Here is a 23,851-nt window from a genome sequence, read left to right on the forward strand (position 1 = left end):
ATGCAACTCCTTGGGATGCTACCTCAGGCTCAATGGAATCTTCCTAACTTTGCTCTGGGCCCACTGCCCCATCTGCCACCGGAACTTTCAGCCGCCAGGGAGCTGGCTGAGCACCCATGAATCAGGAGTGTAAAGTACACTCAAAGCCTTGGCGAGTAGGCCTCAGCAAGGGTAAGCCACTGGTGAACAGGTCTTTCACACAGACTGATTTCAAACAAACAAGAAGCCTGCAGCCCTTCTGTGCAGCTCTTTCATGCTCTTGGAACTCCTGGTGTGGGGTAGGGTTGCTTTGGGCTGGGGAGGGTGTTGCACGTGTGAATCTGAGTGTAAGTGACCAGGGTGCGCAGGGGCAGAGGGTGGCCTTCGTGCAGCTGTTCGGGGGCCCCCACCCTACTCCACCCACGGGGAGCGCGGCGTCCCCGCCTCTTGCTGGCTCTGGGTGCGCCTGGGGCAAATGCGCCTCTGGTCGGCTCCCCCCTCTGCGCTTGGAAAACGACCCCCGTGCGCCCCGGGTTCAAAGGCCCGACGCCTCAGCTCCAGCCCCTCGGAGGGGCGGGGAGGCGAAGGGGGTGGTGCGGGAGCCAGAAAAAGCCGAGCCACAGCCGGCCAGCCCTGCGCAGGGATGGGCAGCGCGCTCTGAAAGTTCGTGACCGCCGCAGGCAACTAACTCTTTGCCGGGACGCGCAGCTCAGGCAGAGGCAGGACTCGAAAGCTATACCCGATTCCAGTGCCCTTTCGAGAGCGGCCACCCTCCAGGCCCGGTGCTCCGGCGCCTGACCAGGGTTCATGGAGCCGGGGCTGTGGCTCCTTCTCGGGCTCACAGTGACCTCCGCAGCAGGTAAGCGGGAGGGGCGGGGCGGCGCGCCTCTCCACGCGGGAGTGCACACAAAAGGAAGCCAGGCGCGGGTCTGTGCTGCGGGAAAGCTAAGTGAGCCTGACTCTTCACCCTCAAGTCTCCCAGGGACGGGCAGAGGGGCCTGAAGACACAATGATTACTTCCACTGAGTCTGGGGCTTTCAGTCTGGGACACTTTGGGCACTTTTCAGAGACTACACAAAATAAATAAATAAATAAATAAATAAATCGTGTTTTCACCAGCAAGAGCAAGTAGTTTTCAGACTTCACAGGGACTGAAAATAACTCAAGTTTTTTGTTTCTTTCTGAGTTTGCAGAGAGCTTTGCAAACTTTTCTAGGCATTTGACTTAGTTTGGAGGCTGCAGGGGAAATGCAACCAGCCCCAGACTTTGCAGAAGTTTGGTTGATTCTCATTCCGGTTTGTGGGGTGCGAAGGGGGGTAGTGAATGCTAAGCAATTTAGGAACCCTTCAATCTGCCTCCTGCAGGATTTGTGCCTTGCCCCCAACCTAGGGGCTCTGGCAGAACCAGCGTGTCCCAGGGCCCCTCTGAAGCTGGCTCAGAGGGGAACTGTGAAGAGACTGTGGCCCCAACAGTTGCACAGCCTGCAAGTCCTGGAAGTGCTGGTCCGGAACGGGGACTGGGCAGGTCTGGGGAGCAGGAGGCTCAGGGGGTTTCTGCACACCCCCGACCCCGGCGGTGCACATGCTTCACATATAAGGACAAGGAGTGCGTCTACTACTGCCACCTGGACATCATCTGGATCAACACCCCTGAGTGAGTTGGCCTGGGGGGTAGGAGCATGGCTCTGTGCCAGACCTGAGGCGTCAGGTTCTTTGCATGGCCCTCAGCCCACCTTAGTCAGACCCCTGAATCTGCCGTGATATAGAGGTCAAATCTTGCAGTGTTTCCAGCCACCATAGGTCCTATCACAGGTCAGGGGTGACTCACCTTTCCTCTGAGGACCTAGCCCCAGAGAAACTCAATCCTGGGCTTGAGATGTGGTGGGCAGGGAGCTAGGCAGGGGCTTTAGATGCCTGAGAAGTGTCTGAGTTCCAGTCCTGGGGTGGCTAAGTGGACTGAGTCTTGCTCTTAACCCTCCTTGGAATTCTTGGCGAACATCCTGGGGCATAGGGGAGAGCAGGAAGGTGGGCTTGGCAGACCCGGATGGCATCCATCCTGTGAAATCGTTTCTTCCTTCCCTTCTGGTCTTGGAAGTCAAGCCAGAGTGACACAAGAGCCTCACAGGACTGCCCTTCTCCAGGGCTGACCCCAGAGTCAACAGCCATGGCCACAGAGGGCCCCTCTGTCCACTCTTAAAATCTCTTAAACTCTACAAGGACCCAGGAGTAGGGTGCTGATGCAGTCTAGAACCAGCCTTTGGTGAGGAGCACCTTTTCCGCGGGGGCTGGGGGGCACAGGGAGGGCCTGGCCGTCTTGTCTTCCACTCGCACTGAACCTCTGGGATCATGCTACACTAAGATGCACCTTGTAAGCAGGTAGGTGGCTTGACCTTGCTCCGGCCACCATCTCCAGGCTTCGTCTCTTGCATTGCTTGCATCTTAGACTTGGTCTGGATGCTGCTAAAGTCAGTTCCTTGGGTGTTCTCTGCATTTCCAGGGACTTCTACTCAAACCCGCCTAAGGATTCTAGTTTGGGAGCTGGGGGATGTCTAGGTGCAAATCCTCAGCCTAGAAAGGTCACCGACTATTCTTCTTTGTGGCTCCCTTTCTCCAAAGCCCCATCCATCTCAGAGATCTGTGGGGAGTGGCCTTGAGGAGCCACTCACCCACCTAGACATTCCAATGATGCCGTGCACAGGAGAGAGGGTCCCTGTGGGGTTCAGTGTCTTTTGAACCTGGTGGCAAGATGTCTAACCACATCCAGGTAGGTCTGAAATCTCCCCTACTTTGAGTGGCAGACAGAGTTGGTTTAGCCACCCTGCATAGGTCCTGGGCTCAGGTGAACCCTGGGTTTGTCTAATCATGGCTGCTGCTGTATTGAATTCCATTGTCCTTTGCTGGACCGAGAGCTTCCTGGGTCCCTTCTGTAGATGACCCCAATGCATCATTTACTCTCCGTTTATGTCTGATGAGGCCCTTGGACAAACTATCAGCCCACCATGGGGAGATGGGAGGCTAACAAGGATGCATCTTGGGCAGTTATAGATTGATTTCGGTTCTCCGAGCCTCAGACTCTTCCCTTCTTAGAACCACTAGTCCCCTGACCATTGTTTTCCTTGACTCCTAACCATCTGCCATCATGGTTCCACCAAATGAGCACCACAGAAATGGGGACACTGGGCAATCAGCACCAAAGAAATGGGGACACTTGGCAATCAATAGCAGCTCTGGGTTCTAGTCTTAGCTGGAGTCTCATAGGAGAAAGAAGAAACTGAGCAATAAGGGACAGACAAGATGGAGTCAGGAATTGGAAAACACCTTAGATTTCTGCCTGTCTTCAAGACCCCTGAGCACTCCTTGGGCAGGAAGTGGGGACTGGGACATGTCCAGAGGCTCTGTAAACACCAGAGATATTTAAGGTCCCGTGTTGGAATTATGAACTGTCTTGTGAGGTGAGAAACGAAGCTCTGGGTCTTCTGTCTTTGCTAGGACAGCCACCTGAGGAGTGTTTCTGGGTGTCTGGTTGATCTCGCCCTTTCTTCTCCCACCTCGTTTTACTTTAAGCAGTGGGGAGAAAGGGGTGAACCCAGTGTCCTGGTGTCCCATTCAACCTCTTGGGAAAGAAAAATGACAGTTGCCAGACTTGAGAGTTTGGAAATTTAAACAAGATACATATGTTAGCAGGGAGATGTTTCCTGGATAGCCTTATTCTCTTCCTGCATGTGTGCGCTCTCTCTCTCTCTCTCTCTCTCTCTCTCTCTCTCTCTCTCTCTCCAATCCAATCCTTCTCTCCTTACTTCTATTAAGTAGATCCATTTTCTCTCTTTAAAATGCTTGGACTAAGGTACTATGAGAGAAAAAGCTCAGCGGGCCTCCAGTGGAATGGGAGCATCTGAAAAGGTACCGAATGGCACACACATATCTACTCCCCATCCCCCAGCCTCAGCCCTCCCTCTCACATTAGCTCTGTCCTAAGCAGACCTCATCTCATTCTCCAGATGCCCCACCAGGATGTGGTTGCTCTTGGTCCTTGTGGCTGACTGCTCAGGTTAGAGGAGGAGCCTTGTTCCTTGCTCCCAAACTAAGGACTTAGACTTTGGGTATTTCTGCTTCTTTGTGGTCTTCCTCTTCTTGCCCGCTCCATTGCATGGAGATCAAGTCCACCCTCTGCCTTTGTCTTTTAAGGGCACCAGTGAGGACCATGAGGATCATGTTGAGGGTAGGCTTGGTTCTACATCCGACACTCTGAAGGAGTGATGTTCGAAGTGGCCATCAAGCCCCATTCCACGTCTTTATGGAAAGTTAACTGCTAGTTTAGGCCCAAGGGACCTTTACTCTCCCAAGAAGATCTGAGATTCTCTGGTTCTCCCATGTTTCTCACACCCTGAGCCCAATCAGCCTCTTCCGGCAGCTCTCAGCATAGATGCTCCATCCATGTTGGCTGACTTTTAGATAAACCCTGAACCCGGTTGTGTTTCCTCCACTTAACTGTTGCTGTGACTATGGTCTGAAGGGCTTTCTCTCTCCCAGAAGGTCTCTTTGTCTAGTGTGTGTGGCCCTCTTCAGAGACCCTGCACGTCACTGCACTGTGGAGGTGCCTGTCTTTCCCAGTGCCTTCCTTACACGTAACTCTCCTGTGCTCTCCGGCAAAGCCCACCGCCCCAAAGAGAAGTGCATTCTCCCTTTCGCAGTTGCACTTTTTGGCATCTGAGATCATAACTAACAGATGGCACAGTAACGTCCTCCGAAAACTTGTCTTGGACGTGTGAGGAACTCCAACTCCCCACAAGCTACAAGCAATTCAAATGTTGTCAACAAAGACAGAGACAAGATTCAAACCAAGGAAAACCCATCCCATCTTGTCCTGGAAATTTCAAAAGCCTTATATAGGGAGTGGGGAGGGGAATGCATGGGATGTCACGTGTGTACACACTTGCATGCTTCAGACTTCCCTGCACGTGTGTACTTAAAGTACATATATCCTATCTTCAAGACGGGGCGGGGGGGAATTGGACCATTCAGGTCTCACCAGAGAGACGGAAGCCATAGGGTTTGCATGTGTCACATGTAGACACAGAGAAAATACTCTCAGGTGATCCCAGCTGAAGGCTACCCATTGCTGAAAATTCCAGTGGGAGGTAGTGACACAGACTGGAGACCAAAGGGAACCTAGACTCAAACTTCCATCTTTGGTAGGGAACCTCCATCTTGACTCTTGCGCTGCTAACTGGTGAGATGAGGCCTATCTAGGTTGTGGGAGGCAATCTGCTGGCTCAGAGGGTACTATGAAAGTGATAACAACATCTGAAAAGGACCTTCACATCAGCTTCTAGACTGGCGCTTGACTCAGCAACTGGGCGTTGAGACACAATTAACCCCATTGAGACATTGGATCTATGAGGCAGTTTCCTTCTGAGGTGGATAGCTGACTGTAAACCAGTCCTACAAATAGCAACAGAGCAGTCAAAGACACCCAGCAAAGAGCCCAATGTGTGCTTCCCCAACTCTGCGCCAGGGGACCTACCATCTGTTAATCCCCTAGGGACATCTGAGGGAGGCCCTGTGAGGCTGTGATGGCTACCATGTTTCCCAAACAAAAATCTGAGCCACATGGCTGACACCAGGAATGTATTTATGGAAAGAGTGGAGCAAGCCGTTGGGAATCGTGACTGCTGTCGTGGAAAGACTGGTAACTCTGATCTCCCGCTCACTCGCTCGCGGGCAGACTCCAGCAGCCCAGAGCCCTGCCCTTGAGTCCTGGCCATCTTCTCTGTATGGTAGGAGGGGCCATCAGCTCTCTGTTTCCTCTCTGTATGGGTGCAGATTCTGCTTCCAGTGGTGGGGCAGTGACCAAGGGGGTCTCCCTGAGTTACTCCAACTATCTTCTCCTAAAGACATCTAGCCTGCCGCCCAACCTTTGCCAAAGCATGCCATGCTGACTTAATCCCACAGGAATGCCATTTGTTTTGGGTTCTTTCCCTCCCCTAAGAAGCAAAGGGTAGACTGATAATAATAACAGCCAGTGCCGCAGTTGAACTTGCATTTGAAAGTCTTCTACCACAGAGAAGCACATACCCCACTTTTACCATCTCTGTTCTTCAAGAAAGGCATTTTAGCAGGCTTCTCAGAGAGTCTGCCCGACTGTTAGAAGATCCTAATGGAGCCTGTGGGCCGGGGGTCACAGTTTCCTGCAGACTGGAGCCAGCTGTATTTCCCCTCATGAGTTCTGGGGATCCCAATAGAAGTCCCCCTATTCTGTGAGCCAGCCCTGGTGGGATTGGTCCTGGAGATGCGTTTATCTGAGAGTGTTGGGAACGTGGAATGAGTAACCGACTAGTCCTGATGACAGTGGCAGTGTGGATTGGTCACACATCACTTTGTGAGAGCTACCCGACTCCGTGTAAGTGTGCCTCCTCCAGAGTTTGCAGGAGGCTGGGTCATTTCCTGAAGTTACAGGGACACTTAGCGCAGGTGTGTGGCTTCTGGATCTGCCCTCCCGGACTCCCTCCGTTCACCTTTCCCAGCACAGGCCTCCCTTCTGGGCTGTAATGAACCCTTTCGTCCATGCATTTGACGTGTGTGTGTGTGTGTGTGTGTGTGTGTGTGTGTGTGTGTGTGTTCATATGTGTATGCCTACATGTGTCATGGAAGTGGAGGTGAAAGGTCAACATTGTGTGTTGTATTCAGGCATTCTCCACATTAGTTTTTGAGACAGAGTCTCTCACTGGGCCTGGGGCTCACAGATTAAGTTAGGGTGCCCACCCAAAAGCTTCCATGGGTCCCCCTGTCTTTATCTTCTCAACACTGAAATTATGGACACAATACCACTATTCCCAACTCAGAACTTCAGGCATGTGTTGCTTCACTGACTGAGCCATCTCCCCTTCCCAAGAAACGCTTTTATGGGTGCCATGTCACCATGGCAGTGGGGTGGGCTCTGGGACAAGGCTTTCATCTCTCGCTGCTTTTGTTCTTTGCAGCAGTGATATTGATCCACATACGTGACTCTTTGGGATAACACATCTGGCTCTTTGCAGGATTATTATTATAAATATGAAGAAATGTATAAGCAAAAGCACAAATCGTGGGTCCATCCCATGCCCTCCATTTTATTTTGGAAGCAGAATGTTGACTTGAGAAGAACATGACTCCCTGTTAACCTTCAAGAGCCCCGCGTGGGCCCTCAGAGATGGTACTATGCATGCCTGCCATACCGGGAGGTTAAATCTGATGATGGAGATGCTGGGATAGCCCACTGGCTCTATCCTCTGAGTGGGATTTTCTTTTTTCCGACTGTTGCTTCATGTACATTTACTCTCTAAGGCCATGCCCTGCCCCACTCCTCACTGCCTGCTGCTTTCACTAAGGGTCTGCAGAGAAGAGAGTGGGTGGGTTTGCTTGAATCCATCCCTTCTTGATGTCCAGATTCTCATGAACTTTGGGTGAAAGACTCATGGCATTTAGAGAGTGAAAAGTTTATGAAATGACCAGTACAAGTATCTGGGGACTGGTCAGCACCATGCTTTGCGCTCGTCACATGCAAGGTCTTGAAAATGTAGCCGTCACATCAGTTCAGACACACCTCTCCGTGGACTGGCTGTCTTGCTAGTTCCCATCCCATGCTTGGAAGGCATCAATGACTAGAAAATTCTTTCTCAAGTGCTAGAGAAGTCGACTTCTTGGACCATCTAACTTTGATCTTTTTCTTGGCCCGGAGTACCTACCAGTAAGTGCCTACCCTCTGTCTCTCTCAGACCTGCAGCACTTCCGGAGGCTTTGCTTCCAGTCTGCTAACTGCTGTCCAGTTAGCAGAAAGGTTTGCAGACCTTGGGAGAAGGCGTGTCTGGCTGTCTCAGTGGCTGATAAGCAGGCACCATAAAGACACCTGTGGCCAAAGGTTGTTGCAGGTGGGAAGGGATTTTTGTTCCACCCTCTCCTGTTATTTCCTGTTGCTCCTCTTTGTTCTTGGTAAATAATCAGAAGGCTTGGGGACTGGGGCACAGTGCTCCCTGAGGTCCCCAGGACAGGCTCCCTTGGCACACTAGGTGGCACCTTGCCCAGTGCAAGGTAAAGGCTGTGTTTGGAGTCTCTCCATTAAATCTCATGGGGAGTTGAAAGGAAGATAGGCCTGCCTTCTTATCTGGGAGAGTCTAGTGGACTCCCAAGAAGAGATTTGTAGCTGACAACCCCCAGGGTTGAGAACTCCGTTCTCAATTTCACTCCAGACCCAGGCCCTGAAGCAGGTACAAGGGACCAGGGGTCACCAGAAGTAATGCAGAGAAGGTTATGTACATGGGGCTGCTCCGAAATAACTCCATGGTGTGCTTTCAAGAGGGATGTGGAGAAAATGATGCCAGCCAGATGCAGTGAGGCCAGGATCAAGGTTCTGACTACTCCCAGTTGCCCCCACTCCTGAGCTTGTGTTTTTCCACGCATCTGTTTCCACCTCCTCCTCGGGAGTCTAACACCTTGCATGTCAGTGTGAGTTTGAATAACTTAGTTCTTAGATCATTGACAGAAATACGCCTTTCTTGAGAACCTTGGGTTTCAGTTTCCAAGTAGGTTGCAAAGGTCTGCCCCTCAAGGTGACCTTTCCTTGAGTTCCCACTGACTGAAAGCCCCTGAGTCAAGGAGGGTGAGAGATGCCTGGAAGCAAAGTCAGGCCAGGCTGGAATGCCGCTGAACCCTGCCTGAAACACATAGGCAGCTTGATTTGAAGCAAGAAAGACTGGTAAGAGGTTGTGACCCTGTGTGACCCCAAGGGAGCTTTTGGATTTCTGCTAGATGAAAGGGGCGTTGCATCTAGGAACTTGGCCTTAAATCTGAAGGCCTTTGCAAGTCCCTGACATCTCTGGTGTGGCTTATTCCTACAAGAATTAAAACAAAGGAAGCTGGGAGGTAAACAATGCTTTCTTCAAGGAGGTTCCACGGCAGTGGCTGGGACCCGCCTGACTTCAACATTCCAGCTCTCAGTCCCAGCTGCACCCTTGGCTCTCAGCACATCTGCTGGGGAGCTGTTAGAGGGTCCATTCCATACTGCAGGAGCCCCTGCTGAGCCCCTACTCAGTTCTATGTCACTTGAGAAAATGACCCACTCCTGATCCTTGTGAGTACCATGGGTGTGAAACACATCTATGAGAAACATATCCATGCAAAAACTCACATGTGCATGCATGCACACTCAACATACCTACATGGGTGCAAACACCTATGCCCCTCAGCTGTGCTCAAAGGGAGAACTGGTTTGCAGAATGGCCAGATGTGATGATTGATGGTTGCTGTAGGAACAGGTTGCTTACCTAGGCACAGTTGAGGAGGTTAAATTCCCAGCAGTTCCCAGGTCTTCCTAGCATAAACCATCAGGGCAGGACCGTCCTGCTACATCTGCCTCAGCCCTGGCACAGCCTCTAAAAGCCAAGAGTTCTTGTAGAACTTGGCAGTACTCAGCCTGCCCTTCTTCACAGCCTTCTGAGGCTGACTTAGCAAGAGGCTCTAATAAGCCGTGACTGGGACAGGCTCTTCGGCTCAGAGTCCTGTATCCCGACCCAGTAAGCTAAAAACCAGAGACAGATTTGTTTCCTAGTCTGCTCCAGATGCCCAGAGACAGGATGGCCAGAGGGACAAATGGCCTATGGAGGATAGGGGATGGAAAATTGCTTTGCTGAAAGACAGAAGCGACTGAGAACACAGACCTGATTTCTCTGTGTGCCTCTTGTCTGTCTCTAACAGGGACCCAGATATTTTTAGTTTGAGGGAAGTATTGGATTTATTGGCACCGCACAATGGCACTGGGACAATCCACAAGCAAGACCTTGTCATAATGAGATGTTGTTAAGCAAGCTGGGTCACCTTTTCCTCCTGACATGGACTCTCCTGGAAAGTAGCTGGGTGGGCGCCATTCACATCCCATGGGTGGTTTAAAGGGAGAAGTGACAGTGTCAGCGTTTTTGAAAACCCCATCTACGGGGACCTCTCCTTCCAATACCTGCTCCGTTTTACCTCCCCTGGCTCCATGTCTGGCAGCTAGTTTGAGCCCCATCTGTCTACAGCTTTGCATAAAATTGTAATGAAGCCAGGTCTTGTGCCTACATCTGACTTGGAGATAGCCATGGTCAATTGGGGTGGCGGGGCTGGAGAAACTCTAGCTCCTTTAATGCCTTTGTTCATACAGTGGTGGGGAAGCTGGCTACTCCAGGCCTCTTTAGACGTCTTATTTTCTACATACCTTATTTCTCTTGACTTTTCAGGGCAAAACAAAGCCTTAACTCTTAAGTTTCCCCATAAACATGCCAGAGTGTGTTCCTATCTCCTCTATTCCTCAGACCCTCTGTGTGAAGAAGCAAGAGCTAGTTCTGTGTCCCACTGAGCTGGGAGCTGATGGTTTCTGTGGCTTTGGGTTTTTCTTATTTGCTTTTCTAAGGCCCAATTGGGTAAAAGCTTTCTAAACATGGTTGGTAAGATCCTGGGAATGTCTCAGAGTGGTGGGGCTGGGGGGGGAGGGGGGATGATGCTGAGTTGTGGTTGCTTTGGAGTCACGTTCTAGGGCTTTCTCTGGAGATGGTTCCATTGATGATGCTTGTGTAGCAGCAAGGGTTCTTGAAAAGACCCAGGTGGGATGTGGAGCTGGGTGGCCTTTCTAAGGAGCCAAACAACATGCCACTTCTCAGGTCCTCCAGCAGTGAAGAAACTCACCTAGGATCTCAGAGAGTCATCAGATTGCCTGGAGCCTCCCTACTGAGGGCCACTTCCAGTCAGGCTCATGCCTCGTCCCTCTAGTTACCCTGAGGTGGAGCAATCTGAAGACCACACTTCTCCCAAGGAGACCCCTCTTATCACTAATGGTTTGCCTTCCCGTCGCCATAGCAACCATCTAAAACAACTTTTTATATTGTCTGTCAACTGGATGGTCCAGAAGCAGCTAGTCTAGTGGAGAAAGTTGTCGCATGTCTGAGGGAGTTTGCAGGTGGGTAGACGCTCCCTAAATGTGAGCAGCACCAACCCGTGGGCTGGGGTCCTGGGCTGAATATGAAAAGGGAAAATGAGCTGAGCAGCAGTGTTCATCCCTCACTGCTTCCTGCCTGCAAGCGCGATGTGCCAGCTGCCGCCTGCTCCCGCTGCGGAGCCCTGCCCGCTGTGATAGTCTGTGTTCCCGAATGGTGACCCTAAACCAACGTCTCCTTCCTTAGCTGGCTCTTGCCCGCTGTTGGAACACATCAAGAAGAACAGTCACTAACATGAGGAGGAGGAGAGATTGGCTTTGTTCATGGGAAGGGACACACCTCTCCGCAGTAACCTTCCTCCTCCTCCTGTTCCTTCTCCTCCCCTCGTTCTTTTGGTTTTGTTTTTTTTTTTTTTATTTTGTTTTTTCAAGACAGGGTTTTTCTGTGTAGCCTTGACCGTCCTGGAACTCACTCTGTAGACCAGGCTGGCCTGGAACTTGGAGATCCACTTGCCTCTGCCTCCTGAGTGCTGGGATTACCCGCCTCAGCCACCCCTGCAGGGCTCAGTGACATACTTCTAATACTTTATATCTACTCTCAGGGACGCCATCATGCTATGACTCCAGCCAGGGCTTAATCCTTTGATTAGGTCAGAGCCTTCTGACCACTAATCCCCTAGGGTTTTGCAATCCAATAAAGTTGACAATTAAGATTAATTACCACATCTTGGCATGCATGGCAGGCATCTCAGCTTCTCGGGGAGCTGAGATGAGAGGATTGGAAATTAAAAGTGACCCAATCAGTTGAAGGCCAGAGTAGGCAACTTAGTAATAGTAGGGAAAAGAAAGCATAGAGCCATGGTGGAAGAGTTGGCTCAGTGGTAGAGCATTTTTCTAGTTGATGGAGGCCCTAGGTTCAATTCCCAACATGGGGAGGGGGATTAAGCGTATCTCCTAAAATGGGTGGATGTAGGACCCAAACAGTAGAAACCTACTCAGCCAGGAAGGCATTCTGTGCAGTTAGGCGACAGGGAGGAGACATCACCCTCATCACGGAGCAGATACTTGTTATTGAGACGTTATGATAGTGTGCAGAGGTGACCAGGCAGACACAGTCAGTGACTCAGCTGGACAAAGTTCTGCTGTTTTGACCCCAGGAGATAGTGTCAAGGCTAGTCCCCAAGGATACCATACCTCTAGAAGAAGATATGTCTGCCAGTCTCAGAACTGATGGTGAGGGGTCAGTGCTCAATAGTGATAACCATTGTTTAGAATTGTCTTAGAAGTCACCCATCAATCCCAGCATGGGACCCTTGGTGTCTCATAGCTCTGCAATCTCCATAGTCTTTAGCTCTTCCAGGGGGCTGGAAGGACTCTGCCATGGGCTTTTTCAACGTTGATCTGCAGCGGAAGCAAAGGAAGCTGCAGGTGGCCAGTTTTCTGCCCCCATGTTTATGAAACAAAAGGTGTGGATGAGATCCTATGCAGGCAGCAACTGCACATGCGTATTTCCTGCTTGGGGACTGAGGACATGTGGAATGTAGGTTTCCTGTGCCATTTTATCCTTAGAGGTTGGAAAGCCACCCTGTAGGTGGTCTGGCGTAAGGCCTGACCCATAGCAGACTTTTGTAAAAGCTTGACGAGCAAGCAAGGAAGGAGGCAAGAAAACCTCAAGGATCCCAATTGGTTCAACCAATTGTCTGGAGCTGGGCTTTGGGCGGAGGGATGGAGGCAGGTAATGTGTTTGCTTCCACCTGCTCAAGGATGGCACATCGAACTTGCCATTTTACCATGGCACAGATGGAAAAAAAGGACTTCAGCCAGCTCAGTGTGTTGCCTTTGTCCTAATTCTTTAGTTTATTGGTGCAGTGAAAAACGTCTCTGCCTGGAGAGTTGGAGGCCTTCTTGTCATACCTGAGAGTGTGGTTGCCAACTCTTAAGTATAGGGTCCAAGCTCATTGGGTAGAGCCACCTGGCACTGAGCAGCCCCACAATGCCTTTTGACCTTGTACCCCGTCATTAGGAATTTTGGGAGAGAGACTGGGTGGCTCATCTGAGGAACAGCAGGGGAAACTGAGGCAGGTAGCCGGAGGGATGAGTCCCCAAAGGAACATGGGAAACTGGATTCAAGGAGACAGGAAGCCCTGATATGAGCCCCAGGCTCTGGATGGAAAAGTTTCTACGTCCCATCATTGGTAGCAAGGCTCCTCTCTCCAAGGCTGTCTCCCCCCATCCCATGCCTTTGTACACAGTAGGCATCTAATAGATGTTTATTGACATGATGAGAGCTGCTCTCTGGCACTCGCGCATCTTGCCACACTGAAGAGAACACAGTTCTAACTGACTAGTGTTTCAGAGCTAGTAAACAAGATGGAAGTCACCACCATCCTTGCCTGAAGGTTTAAGACGATGGGCAAGTGGCTCCGGCTAACGAAGGCTTTGCTAGAATCCAAAACTGAGCCATGGCTAGACAGCACACGAGGACCTCAGACGGGGTTTCTCTGGAGCTTGGGAAGTAAGTGATGCTTCTGTCCCCTGACCACCCACAGCTACTGGGAACCATTGATTTCTCCTTTTGGTGCCAGCATGCTCCCCAAAGCACTGGGAACTGCATGCTGGGTTACCCCATTGTCTTTTCTTGCCTGTTTCAGAAGAGAATGCATGAACCAAAGGAGACAGATCGTGAACTTGACACATCTCCCGAGAGTAGAATGAGCATTCTATACTGTTGCGGAGACGTTCAACCAGAACTTGGGTTTCTTCTTCTTCTTCTTTTTTTTCTTAACGTAAAACAACAACTCTGTTTATATAACAAAATAATAATAGGCACAAATTTTGTCAGTGTTTCTCTCTGCCTGGCTGGCTTCATGTTTTGAGAGAAGCCACTAGCCCAGGAGATGCTCACTATAGCCATATCTGCAATAACCAAGCAGAAACTTATCGCAAGTACTACAGCCCCGGGTTGAGTGGGCTGCTTTTCTGCACCAGCTCAAGGCATGTGGGGCTGCTTCCCAGATAACCCCGAGCTGTGCAAGAGAAGGTGAGCAGCACACTGTTGGATGGAGGCCGCTGACCATGCCAGTATGCTAGCCTGAATGTGAATCCTTGCTTCGTATGCAGGCCCTTCTGTCTGCTTTAATATGCTTGCCCAGACCCTTCTCCAGCACGTGCTGCTAAATGCCGTTCAGTGGGGAAGCGAAGAACGCTATTTCTTTCCGTTTGATCCACTTCCCTCATGGGTTTGAACTCAGCAGGTGATGCCCATCTGCCGATTCCCAGCTGTTCCCTTGTTATATCTGTGTCGGTCCTTACACGTCACATGCAGCTGCCAGCTTCACTATTAGAAGGGCAGAGCTCACTCATTTCTCTAGGAAAAAAACCCAGAACCAGAAACTTTTGTTTTGTTTTGTTTTAAGGTCATTTTCCTTGTTTGAAAACTTCTCATGGCAAGATGAATGGAGCATGTTTGCTGTGGCACTGCAGATGAAGACTGAATGCAGGCGTTTGGGGAGTTTAATATTTAATAACATTTATATATGACATTTGGGAAAACTTGAAAAATAAAGACACTGTGGTAAATAAGATTCTGGCATCTTCATCGCTGATTAAATGATGAGTGTTCTCAGTACATAAGTTGAGAGATAATTTATTACGCAAACGCACAGAGCAGTGGATACTGCATATGTAGGTATGATGGAGAATGTTTTGTTTATCCATCGCTTCATCTGCTTCTCTTGTGTGGGCCTCTGTGGTACAACTGACATCAACAGAAGCAAGGGCTGCCTGTCTATGAGGAGTTGCCTTCTCACACCCTCCTGCTCAACTGTAGGCTGTCAGAGTTGGGCTCTCTGCCAATTGAATTCCACTTCCAGGGTTCCGCTATGAAGTAGTTCACGTTGCTCATTCAGGGGATAGCGACAAAGGGTGGTAACACAAATGATTCTCGTGAGGTGGGCGGTGGTGCATGACCTACCTACCAGAATGAGGGAAGGCGGGGATGGTGTTGCTGTGGTTTTCTGGTTCCTTTATTGCTTAGTCACACATCGCAAACACAGCAGGCCCGATGAGTGGAATTTTTCTATAGATGTAGCACAACTTCTCAAACCAATTAAATAATCAAAGGACCTAATTTTCATCCACTGCTAACTCTTTGCTGAACGTTTTCCTGTGCAGTATCTCATTCCAGCAAATGCCTGACAGTCCTTTTGTATACTGAGAGGATGGGGTGCTGGTTGTGTAAACACTTTACAAGTTAGGAATGGAATTACCTCTCTGCCCTCTGTATGCTTTCTATGCCTGAACATACATGCTTGACATTTCTCTTTTATCAGTTTTCATCTCCTAGTAGCATGTGAATTCTTATAGGCATGGATGTATCTATATTTCACACTTGAAATAATCCTGGCCAGTGACGTTTCTTTGAAATGTGTTTTCCATGACTGAACTCATTAAGCTGCAAAGAATCCGGTCTTGTTAAGTTGGGATCACCTCACAATTAGCAACCAGAGGCTCAATCAATGTCTTCGTTCATTTGCTTGCTTTTTCTGTGTGTGTGTGTGTGTGTTTATGGCGGTTGTTCTCTTGAGACCAGATCTCATTCTGGAGCTCACCCTGGTCCGTGTAGCTAAGGTTAAGGTCTACTGGAAGTGGCCCTCCTCCCTCGTTCTTATTCTGCTTTGAGTCAGGTCCAGGACTAGTATAGAAGAAGTAAAAAGCCAGCTCCCTGCTCTGTTTTGTTGACTTTGACTTTGATTTCCAGACAGTCATATAGCCCAAGCCGGGCTTCAACCTTGTTATGTAATCAAGATTAGCCTTGACCGTCCATCCTCCCGTCGCCGCCTCCTGAGTGCTGGGAGTACAGGTGCTAGCTCCCATGCCCAGCTCTGCTCTCTGTTTGTGAGGAGCAGGTTTTCGGCAGTCAGATCTGGGCAGAAAACTCCCAGACCTGATGTAGAGGCCCACCCGTGGCCCTCCTTTGGCCATGCATCTTCCACCCATTGCAAGGAGACTCTGAACTAAAAAGCACACTTTCTAAACAGCGTTCCCTGTATTCTGAGTCCTGGGATACAGCTACCTGAATCTTCTGAGCTGTGACCCTTCTAGGGCGGTGTGTGGACACTATCTAGTGTCTGACACTTAAGAGTACAAAGGGCCCAGACACATATTCAACCTGCAGGACAGGTGCTGGTAGGCTGTGAGCAGCAGATCTTGGGATACAGCCTGGGAATGGCTGAGGCAGCCTTGGTGTGGGATGGAGCCGGATGGAAGCAAGGTTGTCAGTGCTGATTTGATTGTCATATTTCATCTGAGAACTCCAGTGAATACCTGGGTCCCTACTGCAAGACGACTATTCTGAGGTATTATAAATGTCATTTTTCCAGGTTGGGAGACAGGACTCTTAGAAGCATTTATCAAATTGGCCAATAATCTTTTACTATTTAGATCTGGAGTAGGTGGGCCTCCATGTTTGAACTTTTGTTCCAAACACTATAACATGTTCACTGGGGAGGGCACTCCAAGGAGCTCTGGCTGTCTCCTAAGAGCCTTCCATCCCCTGGGGAGGGGCTTAGCTCTGTAAACACTCTTTGAAGCTGTCGGGGGCGTTTGTACAGGGCTCTTCTTGAGGCTGCTGGGGAAGTGCTAACACATCTCTATTAACAAACACGCAGTCGTCTGGTTCCCTTACTTTTAAAACACTTTAGGCAGAGCGTTCGGCTTCCTCTGAGTGACTCTGTGCCCACCAATTGCACAGTCAACTGACAGCCATCTCAAGATTGCAGGTCTCGATGTCAATGGAGAAATGGGAGCCAGGCTGTTCCTCATGTGTGATTTCCACCAAGAAGCAGAGGACCTGCTTTAATGTCAACACTTAGAGATTTACTGTAACCCTGTTACTGGAAAAATATACCTTCAGCCAAATCTGGGCCCACAACAATGACCACATTATTCTTCTCCCCGCCCCCACCTCCTGTTCCTGAGAAAAACTCCAATAAGACCTTCCTTCTCCCTGCGCAGCGCTCAGCAGCTGGGCCTATCTGGGTTGGCAGGGAACCTCGCTTTTCTGCTTCTTAGGGTGCTTGGTAGCGAGGGGGCAAAAGCAAGAGGGGCAGGGGGTGGGTGAGGTTCTCTTAGGTCTCCAAGCCAGCAGGGAAGCAGGCTGCTGTGTGAGCATCTGATCCCCACAGGCCACCCAGCCTGGCTCTCCTCAAGACCCCCAAAAGCCTTCATAGCTGCGTGCTTCTAAGGAAAAGAAATTCAATTTGATTTTATTTTGAAAACACAGAGAGGATTCGAGGCCACCCTTTGAGGTGGATAATTGGTGATACTCTGTGGGACTCAGAGAAATGGGGATGAACAAGAAGGCCCTGACTTACTGGAAAAGGGCCTTTGGCCCCAGAAGTTTTCTCAGATTCTTAGTAATGTGTCCCCCAGACCAAGTTCAGTTACGTTAATGAATTAAGCATGTGGTTTTAACTTTTTCTCACTTAACTCTAGAAGTCTTTTTTCTCGGGAGAATGAGCCGTGGTTGGGCTGTGCTCGCTCTTAAAACCAGATTTAAACATTTATTGCCCTAGATGACACGCCTCCCAATCCCGGCCATAACCAGAAGTGGTTGGTCACTTCAGACACTTTTTGCTGCTCAATAAGACCTTCCCACCATGAATTCTGTTCTCAGCCGCCCCACCGAGGTAGTGGCGACGGCTCCCCGAGAGCATCGAGTATACCCGCTGGTGTTTGTCTCTTTGAGGAAGCTGCATCTGGGGGCCAGGGTGGATTTCTCAGAACTGTAATTGCATCTGCCCCATTTTCCCTAGTGCCAGCTGCAAGGCCTGCCCTGGAGTTCATTCAGTGAGCACTAAAGTTGCTAGGGTCAGCCTCAGGTATGGAAGGTCTTACTGGCACCGAGTCAGGCCCCAGACAAGGACCAGCACATGGGTCAGGTCGAATTTCTTTGTCAGGAGCACTGGGTAAATGAAGGACAGGTTCTTGGCAGGAAAGTCCAGTGGTTCATGGGTAAGTGTGTCTGTGAACGTGTGCATGAGGAGGCTGGTGTCAACCTCAGGCGTCATTCCCAGGAGTCACCCATCTTGCTTTGGGACAGTTCTCTCAGCGGCCTAAACAGTTAGACTGACTGGCCACCAAGCCCCAAGGATCCTCCTGTCCTAACTCCTCCCTAGCATTGGGAGTTTAAGCACATGCCAACACACCCAGCTCTGTGTGCATTCTGAGAGCTTAACTCAGGCCCTTGTGTGCAAGGATTTTACCTGGGGATGGGCTAGAGGTCTGGGCTGGTTCTTAGGACCTGCTATGCAGGAGTCTGCATAGTTTGATCTGGAAGAGAGAGATATAGACAGAAATTTCTGTCCCACCTGGTTCCGCAGCTATTCAGTCCCAAAGAAACTCTGAGAGGCTTATATTAATTATAAACTGTTTGGCCTATATTGTTCAAGCTTATTACTAACAAGCTCTTACAACTTAAACTAGCCCACAGTTCTTGTCTGGGTTTAGCCACGTGGCTTGGTGCCTTTTCTCAATAAGGCATTCTCATCTTGCTTCCTCTGTGTCTGGCTGGTAATGGCGTCTCTGCCTTTCCTCTTCCCAGAATTTTCCTAATCTGATTGCCCCGCCTATACTTCCTGCCTCGCTACTGGCCAAGCAATGTTTAATTAAACTAATACAAGTGACAAATCTTTACAGTGTACAAGAGTATCATCCCACAGCAGAGTGAAACCCAACAGTGTACCTGGAGGAGCTTGCAGCCTGGCTTCAGGCACCTCAGTGAGGTGTATCAATTCTGTATGGCTGTAGGGGCAATCAGTTCTTCCCTGGGCCTCCTGTATGTCTCTCCATCTCTGCCAACCATTTGGATGCTGGTTCCCTCCAGATGGTTCCCATCTAGCCCTGAAGTGCCAGGACAGACTCCCCTCATTCTCTCCATGCTCTGCAGACAGACTGTGCCCTATGGACTGTCCAACTACAGAGGAAGCCTTCGAGGAAAGAGGTCCTCCGGGCCATTTCCAAACAGCTCCCAGCCTTCTTCACGGACACGCTTGCGCTGTGCTTGTATGGGAAGAGATGACAAGGCCTGTGCACTCTTCTGTGCACACACTGCAGATATCAACAGGTATGACACACCCGCTAATCCTACTCATGTCTTGGTACAGGTCACCGGCGGGCAAAGCTAAACCTGGGGCTTCACACAGTGGGCGAAGGGTGGCTTGGCCAGGTTCTCAACTGCCCTTACCTTTCAGAGCAGAGACCAAAGCTTCTGCATCCTGGAGCTCCACAAAGAGCCAGAATGAGTTGGAAACGTTTAAAGAGTGAAGACACCACCCATCTCCATGTGTCTTTGAGTTTCTTTACAAACAGCAATCAGTAGAGTTGATATTCTCAACACCTCACTCAAAGGACCCCTTGACCTGGGTTACCCATTTGATTTCTCTATAGCCCCTGAATCTCCTCTTCGAGTCTGAAACTGCATGGTCTTCTCAGCTGCACAGAGAAGCGCATAGATCCATTTTGAGTGGAAGCCACCATGCTTGCCCTGGGGTGGCCACCTGGACCACTGTTCCTTAGATAACAGAAAGCTTTTGGCTCCTCTCTCCCTTCACACTGAGCGAAGACTCATGAAGTCCCCACAGGCAGAACAGCCTGTCATCAGCCTGAAGGAAGGGTGGAATGGTTTGGCCATGAGACTCCTGTATCCTCCTTTATGAGCCCAACAATCTGAGTAGAGAGAACCCAAAGTCGAGCGGGCGGGCGTGGTATCCACAGGGCTGGGCTCTGCCATCTGGAAAGCCTGGTGCTTGCTGCTCTTTTGTTCTTCCAACTGGGGTTTTATGAATCCAGTGAGAAGTGTGTTGGTACTCAGACGTCCACCCACTGAGTCCTCAGTCCTACAGTAGGTGCTTGGAACTCAGTTCTTGGAGAATATACTAATGTGCTTGTTGGTGGGGAAGAGGAAGTCGTAATTTGACACCCCAAAACCAACCACATGAAAATACTAATTTCTGAAAAACTGCTGTGTCCCCACAGTGATTCCTGGAGACCAGCTGCAGGAGAGAAGGGGGAGACCAGAGGCGCACGTCAGAGGTGAAGATGGGGTGCATTCGTTCAGGGGCACAGGGTGGGTGAAGAGAGGTGGCATCTGATCTCAATAAGTGACAATTGGGGCTCCAGAGCTCCAGGGGTCCCCACCAATAGACACTGGCGCCTTTTGGTCTGTCAGCTCTTGATGCATGTGGCTATTGTCCCCTCTCCGGTCCTCAGTAAACCCTCTGTGCTTTTGGGGCACCTTGTGCACCTCTTCGTTTCAGGGCGGCTACAGCCAAGCCAGCTACCTGCTGCTCTTACAGCTCTCTGGGCTGAGATGGTCAACCCCACCTTGGCCTCTGCTTCTCTAACAGAGTGATCCCTGTTAAATTATTTCTCCACACATGGGCAGTAGACCCCACCCCCATTTCCAGCTCATTTTGTTATTGTTTTAATACCTGCTTCTATTTGTTTGTTTGTTGTGTGCTGTTTTTGGGTTTTTTTGAGTTGGTTTTTTGGGGGGGGGGGTTAAGCACTCCTGAGGGCTTCCTGCAACCAGGCTGGGCTTATTTGACAATTCTATCAATCAGAAATCATTATCAATAATGGCTCAGCCACACATCTGCAATGGGATGGTAATTTATTTTTATAATAATAACCTGGAGGAGGCTTCGGGTCTAACAGGGAATAACCAAGGGGAGATCAGAACAAGGCCTGCACACAGGAGTTTCCCAAATTCACGAGATGACTTCCAGTGGTCTAGAGAAAATGGAAGGAAGCAGAGAGATCATGGAGATAGCAGGTCCTCAGAGAGAATGTGCCAGATTCCAGCTGGTCCCCACTCAGCCTCCTCCTCTTCTTTCCTTCCTTCCTTCCTTCATTCCTTCCTTCCTTCCTTCCTCCCTCCCTCCCTCCCTTTCCTTCTTCCCTCCCTCCCTCCCTCCCTCCCTTTCCTCCCTCCCTCCCTCCCTCCCTCCCTCTCTCCTTTTCCTTCCTTCCTTCCTTCCTTCCTTCCTCCCTCCCTCCCTTCCTTTCTTTCCTTCCTTCCTTTTTTTCTTTCCTTTCTCTCTTTATCACTTTTTTTCTACCCCAACCAAACTTCTGTTGGTGAGAGCACAGTGTGATTAAAGCTATCGATCCATCGAATCATTGATTAATTTCTGCATGCATTCATTCAGCCGAGCCCTGTCATGCACCTGCTACATGCTGGGTCCTCACTATCCTGGACATGCAGAGAATGGGGCAATGGGTCTTCTTTAGTTTGTTAGTGGTGAAAGCTGACAGCAGACAAATGTAGACACTACGAAGTGGAGTACAGGAAAACAGGCTAGAAAGTGCTGGGGGGGGCTGTGGTTTGTGATTGGGTAGACCGGAGCCATCTCACCAGCCAGGTGACCTTAGCACAGAAGTAGGAGGTGAGGAAGGAACTACACGGATACAGGATACGGGAGGGAGGGGTGTTTCAGACAGGGGAACTGAGGGACGGATGTTCTGGGACTTATCCAAAGAACAGCCATCATAAGAGCTGTGTGCAGAAAACACGTGATGCTGTTATGCCTGTTCTGTCACGTGATCAAAGGCTGAGATCAAGATGCTGGAGAGACAATCCGACCAGTCAAGCCCTCATTGTGCAAACCTGAGAGTGACGGCTGGGGTGGCAGAGAAACCGTTCACGGAGGCTCTCTGGACAGCTAGCCCAGCCTAAGCAAACAGCTCCAGGTCCCCGTGAGAGAGACCCTGTTTCCAAAAAAGGGGTCCTGAGGGACGACACCTGAAGTGATCTCCCCTTCACCCCATCCACACACTCAGTCAAAAATGAGGTTGAATTTGGTGGCAGGAGTCCCACTGGAGCATTCCGGAACCTTCTAAGTCATGTAAAGTTCTTAGAAGACAGTTTCTGCCAGAGGACCGTCTTTGATTCAGCCAGCCTCCCTGCTTCTCTGTGAGACTTAATAATGGCCAGAGTCACACTGAAGACTGAACAGCCAAGGAAGGCCTCCCAGTGGCCACGCCCACTGCTATTATTCTTTTCACACCTTTGTGTGCAGCCTCGGAAGAGCCTTGCTGTAGTGACACCCCTCTTTTTTCTTTTGTTCTCCTTCCTTGAAATAGGTTGAAGTCAAGGACAGATAAAGGCCACCGGCTGTAGCAGTCTGCTACCAATGCTTCTTGCTTCCTGCAGAGAACTTCACCCTCCTCTCCCTGCCTGCCAACTGCCTTCCAGGAAAGAGACATTGTGCTTACTTACACAGTTCAAATTTCCTCTGTAGGGACAAGGAGGGAATTGACCTGAGGGGGGTGGGAGAAAAAGAAAGAAAGACCCACCCAAAGAGCCCCCACTTTCCAGTACACCCCTACCCCAAGAATGCCCAAGTCCAGAAGACCCCAGCTTCCTAATGGGAAAAATGATCCCAGATGTGCCCCGGGGGCCAGATGCCTGCAGCTCCGGTTTCACGGGGAATTGTTTGGGAGGTATGTTAACTCTGAAAGCTACTGACTAGCTTCTGACATGACTCCTCTTGGAGAGTAAGTGGACACCAGGCTGGCTCTTTACAGAAGTAAACACACGCCCATCTCCTAGAAGATCAGGACACCCATGTGGCCGGAGCAGCCCTGCTCTGCAGCCTGCCAGGCCTGCCCGAGTTAGAGGGTGCAAGACCTCTGTCTGCTCCAGACCCCAGTCCTAGCTGAGCTGTAGTCTGTAAACTTGCAGTTTGTGGGATACAGAAATGTCTAGCTGTGCTTGGTACTCACCAAAAGCGTGGATCTCAAAAGTGGGAAGAAAAGGAAGACAAGTGACCTCGACGTTTGTGAGACAAACAAGAGAAAACACATTCTTGATGGTTTTGAACTCCGGGGCACCCAGCAAAGAGCTGTGGGTTCTGCGGGATGGCCTTGCAGGGAGCTGCCCCGAGGAGAGTCCAGCTCAAGGCTATTAGGCTAAATATCTGCTTTCATGAATAAATGTGGATCTTTAGGGAGTGACTGCGAAATAAGCTGGAAACACAAACTCCTTGTACATTATGTAAATTCCTGTTTATCTATATAATTGGCAACAACTGGGAATTGTAACTCCTGATGCTTTAAAATCTTTTAGTTGAACTCTTTCTGCTGTGTTCATGGAGAGTGTGCGCTGGGGAGTGGATCGTGAGTTCCCATGTAAACTCGGCTATGCGGGCCCAGCTGGGGACAGTCTGCCCACCTCCCCACCAGGCTTCACAGCAATGAGGACCTATCTTTGGGCATGTGCCAAGGGTACCATGCGGAGACACTTTAGCCGGTGTGTGAAGTGGGGCCTTAACCAGATGTTGAACTTGGGAGGAGTGCCTCCTAAGTTATTCCAGGTGTGATTGTGCCCGTCTGTTGGGGAGGGGAGGGTGAGAGTGATGGTTTGCTGGGGGGGGTGTACAGTTTAGAGAAGTAATTATTTATTGGGGAACTATTTTCTACTTAACTCCTTTATGGGATCTCTTCAAAGTAAAGGCACTGTAGATAGGTAGCTAGACAGACAGATAGAATTTAAATCATGTTCAGGATCCAAACTCATACTCCTTAGAGCTCTAGCTAGCATGTTTAAATCACATATGCACTCTTTTGGCTCAGTGGCCAGATTGTATCTCAAAGACAAATCTACTCTTTGTAACAACACTCAGAAGATACATCAAATCCATAATAATTAAAAAAAAATCTAGACGTTCGCTCTGGTTTGTGGCTTTTCCTTGCCTTGCGTACACAGTTGCATATCCATCTGGAGAGAGTGGGAGGGAGCCGCAGTTTGGGAAAGTATAGAACAAGACATGGGTGGGGTGGGGTGTTGGAATATAAACATCAAGGAAGCTGGAAAGCAGGTTGGGAGGAAGTCGGCATCTTCCCTGGTACCCTTGCCCTTCCCCTGACACCC

The 23,851-nt window shown here is 50.0% G+C and overlaps 1 protein-coding gene across 2 annotated transcripts; it reads left to right on the plus strand.

The window, feature by feature from the left end:
• The first annotated feature begins 201 nt into the window (after window positions 1–201).
• Window positions 202–23,648, plus strand: Edn3 (endothelin 3). Of its 2 annotated transcripts, none has more exons than XM_075963270.1 (5): window positions 202–838; window positions 1,344–1,632; window positions 18,866–19,042; window positions 19,954–20,010; window positions 22,063–23,648. In XM_075963270.1, exons 1-5 carry the CDS (start codon window positions 787–789, stop codon window positions 22,097–22,099), a joined length of 612 nt encoding a protein of 203 aa, XP_075819385.1. In that variant the 5' UTR covers window positions 202–786; the 3' UTR covers window positions 22,100–23,648. The 2 variants fall into 2 exon arrangements, with proteins under 2 accessions (XP_075819385.1, XP_075819386.1); XM_075963271.1 differs by having other exon boundaries at window positions 418–838; window positions 18,870–19,042.
• Window positions 23,649–23,851: the final 203 nt, after the last annotated feature.

The sequence above is a fragment of the Microtus pennsylvanicus genome, chromosome 2, assembly GCF_037038515.1.
Source record: "Microtus pennsylvanicus isolate mMicPen1 chromosome 2, mMicPen1.hap1, whole genome shotgun sequence".
NCBI classification, from domain to species: domain Eukaryota; kingdom Metazoa; phylum Chordata; class Mammalia; order Rodentia; family Cricetidae; genus Microtus; species Microtus pennsylvanicus.